Source organism: Heliangelus exortis, chromosome 1 (genome assembly GCF_036169615.1).
Source record: "Heliangelus exortis chromosome 1, bHelExo1.hap1, whole genome shotgun sequence".
NCBI lineage: Eukaryota > Metazoa > Chordata > Aves > Apodiformes > Trochilidae > Heliangelus > Heliangelus exortis.
In genome coordinates, this window is record NC_092422.1 from 1,481,275 (window position 1) to 1,489,306 (window position 8,032).

The 8,032-nt window shown below is 42.3% G+C and overlaps 1 protein-coding gene across 1 annotated transcript in view; it reads right to left on the bottom strand.

Moving 5' to 3' along the window:
- The window catches only part of ARHGEF17 (Rho guanine nucleotide exchange factor 17), a 35,675-nt gene extending 33,601 nt beyond the window's left edge, over positions 1–2,074 (bottom strand). The window contains exon 1 of the mRNA XM_071761114.1: positions 1,567–2,074. Within this exon, the coding sequence (XP_071617215.1) occupies positions 1,567–1,725 (159 nt within the window). The 5' untranslated portion in view covers positions 1,726–2,074. The remainder of the gene's footprint in view (positions 1–1,566) is intronic.
- Positions 2,075–8,032: the final 5,958 nt, after the last annotated feature.

Below are 8,032 nucleotides of genomic sequence, written 5' to 3' on the forward strand. Positions count from 1 at the left end.
CTCAGGATCAGCCCCACCATGGGAATGGGGGAATTTCCCCATTGGGTGACACGGATAAAATTAAAGGGGGGGTGTGGGGGGGTTTGGAGGGGGTGGCAGTGATGCTCCCACCCCCCCCCCACTCCCCCCTCATCCCCCTCTCCCGAGGGGCTCAGCACCCTCAGGATCAGCCCCACCATGGGAATGGGGGAATTTCCCCATCAGGTGACACAGATAAAATTATAGGGGGGGTTATGGGGGGGTTTTGGGGGGGTGGGAGTGATGCTTTGTCCCCCTCATCCCCCTCTCCCCTCCCCAGGTGCTCAGCACCCTCATACCATGGGAATGGGGGAATTTCCCCATCAGGTGACAATGATAAAATTATAGGGGGGGTTGTAGGGGGGTTTGGGGGGGTGGGAGTGATGCTCCCACCCCCGCATTCTCCCCTCATCCCCCTCTCCCGAGGTGCTCAGCACCCTCAGGATCAGCCCCACCATGGGAATGGGGGAATTTCCCCATCGGGTGACACAGATAAAATTATAGGGGGGGTTATGGGGGGGCTTGGGGGGGGGTGGGAGTGATGCTTCATCCTCCTCATCCCCCTCTCCCCCCCCCCCCCGAGGGGCTCAGCACCCTCAGGATCAGCCCCACCATGGGAATGGGGGAATTTTCCCATCGGGTGACACTGATAAAATTAAAGGGGGGGTTATGGGGGGGTTTGGGGGGGTGGCAGTGATACTCCCACCCCCCTCACTCCCCCCTCATCCCCCTCTCCCCCCCCCGAGGTGCTCAGCACCCTCAGGATCAGCCCCACCATGGGAATGGGGGAATTTCCCCATTGGGTGACACAGATAAAATTAAAGGGGGGGTGTGGGGGGGTTTGGGGAGGGTGTGGGGGGGGTTTGGGGGGGGGGGCAGTGATGCTTCCACCCCCCCCTCATCCCCCTCTCCCCCCCTCCCCAGGTGCTCAGCACCCTCAGGATCATCATTCCCACCACGGGAATGGGGGAATTTCCTCATCAGGTGACACAGATAAAATTATAGGGGGGGTTATGGGGGGGTTTGGGGGGGTGGCAGTGATACTCCCACCCCCCCCACTCCCCCCTCATCCCCCTCTCCCCCCCCCCCCGAGGTGCTCAGCACCCTCAGGATCAGCTCTACCATGGGAATGGGGGAATTTCCCTATCCAGTGACACTGATAAAATTAAAGGGGGGGTGTGGGGGGGTTTGGGGGGGTGGCAGTGATGCTCCCACCCCCCCATTCTCCCCTCATCCCCCCCCTCCCCCCTCCTCCAAAGCATCCCCAGGTGGGGGCTGCGGGCTGAGGATGAGGATGGAGACACCGTTGCCACGGCAACCGCGGGCCAAGCACACACGTGGCCAAACATGACGCATCCATCCACACCCCCACACATCCCCCCCCCCCAAAAAAAAACCAAAAAAACCCTAAAAAACCCTTTAAAAACCCAAACCCCCGACAAACAACCCACCCGGACACCCCCATCCCTCTCACCCCCCCTCCCCCGCATCCTTTTTTTTTTGGTTTTTTTTGCTTTTTTTCCCCCTCCTTCCTCCTTCCCCCATCACCTCGGTGCCACCACGACTGCCACCACCCTTCTCTGTCGCCTCCTCGGCCGTGCCACCCAGCCCGGAGGTGGCCAGGGCCGCGTCGATGCCATCCCCGATGTCCCTCATGTCCTCCAGCGCGATCGTGAACTGCGCCAGAGTCCTCACCATCTGCAGCATGCGGGTCCCGGGGGGGGGGGTTCGGTTCGTCCCACGCGGCCCAAGGAATAATTAAAATTATATTTTTTTTTTTTAAATTTTTTTTTAATTTTTTTAAAATTTTTTAAAATTATTTTTTTTAATTTTTTTTAATTTTTTTTATTTTTTTAAATTATTTTTTTAATTTTTTTTTAATTTTTTTTATTTTTTTAAATTTATTTTTATTTTTTCCAAGTAGTTTTTAATTTATTTTTAATTTATCTTTTCGTTCGTGATTTTTTTAAGATTTCTTTTTCATTTATTTTTAATTTTTTTTTTTATTTACTTTTTCGTTTTTAATATTTTAAAATTGATTTTTAATTGATTTTTAGTTCCTTTAAATGCACCTTCCGGCTTTTAATTCTTTAAAATTTATTTTTCATTGATTTTTAATTCCTTTAAATGCACCTTCCAGCTTTTAATTCTTTAAAATTTATTTTTCATTGATTTTTAATTCCTTTAAATGTATCTTTCAGCTTTTAATTTTTTTAAATTTATTTTTCATTGATTTTTAATTATTTTAATTCTTTTTAAATTAATTATTTGTAATATTTTTTTAATTTGCTTTTAATTTTTTTTTCAATTTTTTTTTAATTTTTCAATTTTTTTTTTAATAATATTTTTTTTAATAATATTTTTTTTTTAAATAATTTTTTTTTAAATAATTTTTTTTTTCCTTAAATAATTTTTTTTTCCCCCCCTTTTTAAAACCTCTCCGAGTGGCAGCGGGGAGGGAAAAAAAATCGAGAGGAGCTTTTGCGGATGGCTCAGCGCTTCCCCGCCGGGTCCCTTCCTCTCGACCCCTCTCGGAATAAATTGAATTTCCAGCTGGAAAGAAGCAGCCGAAGCCCTTCCGCAGGATCCCTGCGCCTGCGTCCGCGGCTCCACGCGGGTCCCTGCTCTCGGGTGGTGCCCACCCACCCCCCCCCACCCACCCACCCACCCGGAGCAGCGCGGATGCAGGGAGGGAGGTGCGGGGGATGCGCTGGAAAAGCTTTGAACGGGGCTGGAACAGGAGGGGGGGGGCAGCATGTGGGGTTTGGGTTTTTTTTTTTATTATTTTATTTTTATTATTATTTTTTTTTTATTTTTATTTTTTAATTTTTATCCTTTATTATATGTTTATTATCTTTTTATTTATATTTATTATATATTATATATAATATACATTATATTTATTTATATTATATTTGTATTATATTCATATTTATATCTATATTTTTATATATATTTATATCTATATTTACATTTATATCTATATTTATATTTGTATTTGTATTTATATTTATATTTATATTTATATTTATATTTATATTTATATTTATATCTATATCTATATTTATATTCATATTTATATTTATATTTATATCTATATCTATACTTATAATTATATTTATATCTATATTTATATTTATATCTATATTCATATTTATATTTATATCTATATTTATATTTATATTTATGATATATTTATTATATACATTTTTTTTCTGCCTATGGCATTTTTTTTAGGGGGGCCTGATGGTTTTTTCCTTTTTTTTCTTTTTGCTGCATGTGATTATTTTAATTTTTTTTTTTGGGGGGGTTGCTGTAACAGGAGGGAGTATGATGGTTTTTTCCTTTTTTTTTTTGGCAGCATGTCATTATTTTAATTTTTTGGGGGGGGTGCTGTAACAGGAGGAGGGGGTGTGTATGATGGATTTTTCCTTTTTTTTTTTTTGGCAGCATGTGATTATTTTAGATTTTTTTTGGGGGGGGTTGCTGTAACAGAAGGGGGGTGTGTGATTTTTTTTAATTATTTTGGCTGCCTGTCATTATTTTAATTTTTTTGGGGGGGTTGCTGTAACAGGAGGGAGTGTGATGGTTTTTTCCTTTTTTTTTTTGGCATGTCTTTTTTTTTTTTTTTGGGGGGGTGTAACAGGAGGAGGGGTGTGATGATTTTTTTCTTTTTTTTTTTGGCAGCATGACATTATTTTAGATTTTTTTTTTGGGGGGGGTTGTGGTGTGGTGTAACGGGGGGTATGTGATTTTTTTTTCTTTTTTTTTGACATCATAATTTTATTTTTTTTTTTGGGGGGTGCTGTAACAGGAGGAGGGGGTGTATATGATGGATTTTTCCTTTTTTTTTTTTGGCAGCATGATTTTTTTTGGAGGGGGGGTTGCTGTAACAGGAGGGGGGTGTGATGGTTTTTTCCTTTTTTTTTGGCAGCATGTGATTTTTTTTGGGGGGGGATTCTGTAACAGGAGGGAGTTGTGTGATTTTTTTTCTTTTTATTCTTTTTTTTTTTGCAGCATGTGATTTTTTTTGGGGGGGTTCTGTTAGAGGGGGGGTTGTGATGGTTTTTCCCCTTTTCTTTGGCAGCATGATTTTTTTTTTTTTTTTGAGCTGGTGCTGTAACAGGAGGGGGGTGTGATTTTTTTTAAATTATTTTGGCTGCATGTCATTATTTTAATTTTTTTTGGGGGGGTTGCTGTAACAGAAGGGAGTGTGATGGTTTTTTCCTTTTTTTTTGGCAGCATGTGATTTTTTTTTTTTTGGGGGGGTGTAACAGGAGGAGGGGTGTGATGATTTTTTTCTTTTTTTTTTTGGCAGCATGACATTATTTTAGATTTTTTTTTTGGGGGGGTTGTGGTGTGGTGTAACGGGGGGTATGTGATTTTTTTTTTCTTTTTTTTTGACATCATAATTTTTTTTTTTTTTTTTTTTGGGGGTGCTGTAACAGGAGGAGGGGGTGTGTATGATGGATTTTTCCTTTTTTTTTTTGGCAGCATGGTTTTTTTGGGGGGGGGTTGCTGTAACAGGATGGGGGTGTGTGATGTTTTTTTCTTTTTTTTTTTGGCAGCATGTGATTATTTTAGATTTTTTTGGGGGGGGGGATGCTGTAACAGGAGGGGGTGTGTGATTTTTTTATTATTATTTTGGCAGCATGTGATTATTTTAATTTTTTTTGGGGGGGTTGCTGTAACAGGAGGGGGGTGTGATGGTTTTTTCCTTTTTTTTTTTGCAGCATGTGATTTTTTTTTGGGGGGGGGGATTCTGTAACAGGAGGGGGTGTGTGATTTTTTTTCTTTTTATTCTTTTTTTTTTTGCAGCATGTGATTTTTTTGGGGGGGGTTCTGTAAGAGGGGGGGTTGTGATGGTTTTTCTCCTTTTTTTTGGCAGCATGATTTTTTTTTTTTTTTTTGAGCTGGTGCTGCAACAGGAGGGGGGGGGTGATTTTTTTTTATTATTTTGGCTGCATGTCATTATTTTAATTTTTTTTTGGGGGGGGTTGCTGTAACAGAAGGGAGTGTGATGGTTTTTTCCTTTTTTTTTTGGCAGCATGTGATTTTTTTTTTTTGGGGGGGCTGTAACAGGAGGAGGGGTGTGATGATTTTTTTCTTTTTTTTTTTGGCAGCATGACATTATTTTAGATTTTTTTGGGGGGGGGTTGTGGTGTGGTGTAACGGGGGGTATGTGATTTTTTTTTCTTTTTTTTGGCATCATGATTTTATTTTTTTTTTTTGGGGGGGTGCTGTAACAGGGTGAGGGGTGTGATGGTTTTTTTCTTTTTTTTTTTGGCAGCATGTGATTATTTTAGATTTTTTTGGGGGGAGGGATGCTGGAAGAGAAGGGGGGTGTGTGATGGTTTTTCCTTTTTTTTTTTGGCAGCATGATTTTTTTTGGGGGGGAGGTTCTGTAAGAGGAGGGGAGGTGTGTGATTTTTTTTCTTTTTTTTTTGGCAGCATGATTTTTTTTTTTTGGGGGGTGCTGTAACAGGAGGGGGAGTGTGATGGTTTTTTCCTTTTTTTTTGGCAGCATGTGATTATTTTAGATTATTTTTTTGGGGGGGCTGCAGTAACAGGATCGGGGGTGTGTGATTTTTTTTCTTTTTTTTTGGCAGCATGATTTTTTTTTTTTTTTTTGGGGGGTGCCGTAACAGGAGGGGAGGTGTGTGATTTTTTTCTTTTTTTTTGGTAGCATTTGATTTTTTTTTTTTTTTGGGGGGGTGCTGTAACAGGAGGGGGTGTGGTGTTTTTTTGTGTTTTTTCTTTTTTTTTGGCAGCATGATTTTTTTGGGGGGGGGTGCCGTAACAGGATGGGGGGGTTGTGATGGTTTTTTGCTTTTTTTTTTTTTTTTTGGCAGCATGTGATTATTTCAGATTTTTTTTGGGGGGGTGCTGTAACAGGAAGGGGGTGTGTGTGATTTTTTTTTCTTTCTTTTTTTTTTGGCAGCATAATTTTTTTTTTTTGGGGGGGGTTGCTGTAACAGGAGGAGGAGTGTGATGGTTTTTCCTTTTTTTTTTGGCATGTCATTTTTTTTTTTTTTGGGGGGGGTGCTTTAACAGGATTGGGGGAGTGTGATGGTTTTTTCCTTTTTTTTTGGCAGCATGTGATTATTTTAGATTATTTTTTTGGGGGGTGCTGTAACAGGAAGGGGGGGTGTGATTTTTTTTCTTTTTTTTTTGGCATCATGATTTTTTTTTTTTTTTTTGGAGAGTGCTGTAACAGGAGAGGGGGTGTGAGGGTTTTTCCTTTTTTTTTTGGCATGTCTTTTTTTTTGGGGGGGGTGCTGTAACAGGATTGGGGGTGTGTGATTTTTTTTCTTTTTTTTTTTTGGCAGCATGATTTTATTTTTTTTTTGGGGGGGTGCTGTAACAGGAGGGGAGTGTGATGGTTTTTCCTTTTTTTTTGGCAGCATGTGATTATTTTAGATTTTTTCTTGGGGGGTGCTGTAACAGCAGGAGGGGTGTGATGGTTTTTTTCTTTTTTTTTTGTGGCTGCATGTCATTATTTTAGATTTTTTTTGGGGGGGTTTCTGTAACAGCAGGAGGGGGTGTGATGGTTTTTTTCTTTTTTTTTTTTTGGCAGCATGTGATTATTTTAGATTTTTTGGGGGGAGGGATGCTGGAAGAGGAAGGGGGGGTTTGATGGTTTTTCCTTTTTTTTTTGGCAGCAGGATTTTTTTTTGGGGGGGGGAGGTTCTGTAAGAGGAGGGGGCGTGATGGTTTTTTCCTTTTCTTTTGGCATCATGATTTTTTTTTTTTTTTGGGGGGGTGCTGTAACAGGATTGGGTGTGTATGATGGATTTTTCCTTTTTTTTTTTTTTGGCAGCATGATTTTTTTTGGGGGGGGTTGCTGTAACAGGAGGGGGGTGTGATGGCTTTTTCCTTTTTTTTTTTGGCAGCATGATTTTTTTTTTTTTTTTTGGAGGGTGCTGTAACAGGATTGGGGGTGTGTGATTTTTTTTCTTTTTTTTTTTTGGCAGCATGATTTTATTTTTTTTTTGGGGGGGTGCTGTAACAGGATGGGGGGTGTTAATTTTTTCCTTTTTTTTTGACTGCGCGTCATTATTTAAGATTTTTTTTTTTTTTGGGTGCTGTAACAGGAAGGGGGGGGGTGTGATTTTTTTTTTTTTACTTATTTTGGCAGATTGCCATTATTTTAATTTTTTTTTTTTTTTCTGGGTGTTCTCCTCAACCTCTCTCCTTCGCTTTGCACCTGAGGGAAACTGAGGCACGGAGCAAAAAGATTTTTTTTTTTTTTTTTTTTTTTCTCCCCCCTAAACACCAGCAGCACCTCGGCACCCAGCCCGGACCCCTCTGTAACGCTCCCCTCCTGCCTCCTTAATTAACGCTAATTAGGCGCTCGCCTCGTTTCCATAGCAACGGCTCCTCCCATTGCACCCAGTACGTTTCCTCTTGGTTATGCTGGTGATGAGCAGCCCACCCTGGTGCACAGGGCTTGTGCACCCATCCTGGTGCTGCACAAGGGCTTGTGCACCCATCCTGGTGCTACACAGGGGCTGTGCACCCACCCTGGTGCTGCACAGGGGCTCTGCACCTATCTTGGTGCTGCACAGGGGTTGTGCACCATCCTGGTGATACACAGGGACTCTGCACCCATCCTGGTGGTACACAGGGGTTGTGCACCCATCCTGGTGCTGCACAAGGGTTGTGCACCCATCCTGGTGCTGCACAGGGCTTGTGCACCCATCCTGGTGCTGCACAAGGGTTGTGCACCCACCCTGGTGCTGCACAGGTGTTGTGCACCCATCTTGGTGCTACACAGGGCTTGTGCACCCATCCTGGTGCTACACAAGGGCTTGTGCACCCATCCTGGTGGTACACAGGGGCTCTGCACCCCTCCTGGTGCTACACAGGGGCTGTGCACCCATCCTGGTGCTACACAGGGGTTATGCACCCATCCTGGTGCTGCACAAGGGTTGTGCACCCATCCTGGTGCTACACAGGGCTTGTGCACCCATCCTGGTGCTACACAGTGCTTGTGCACCCATCCTGCTGCTGC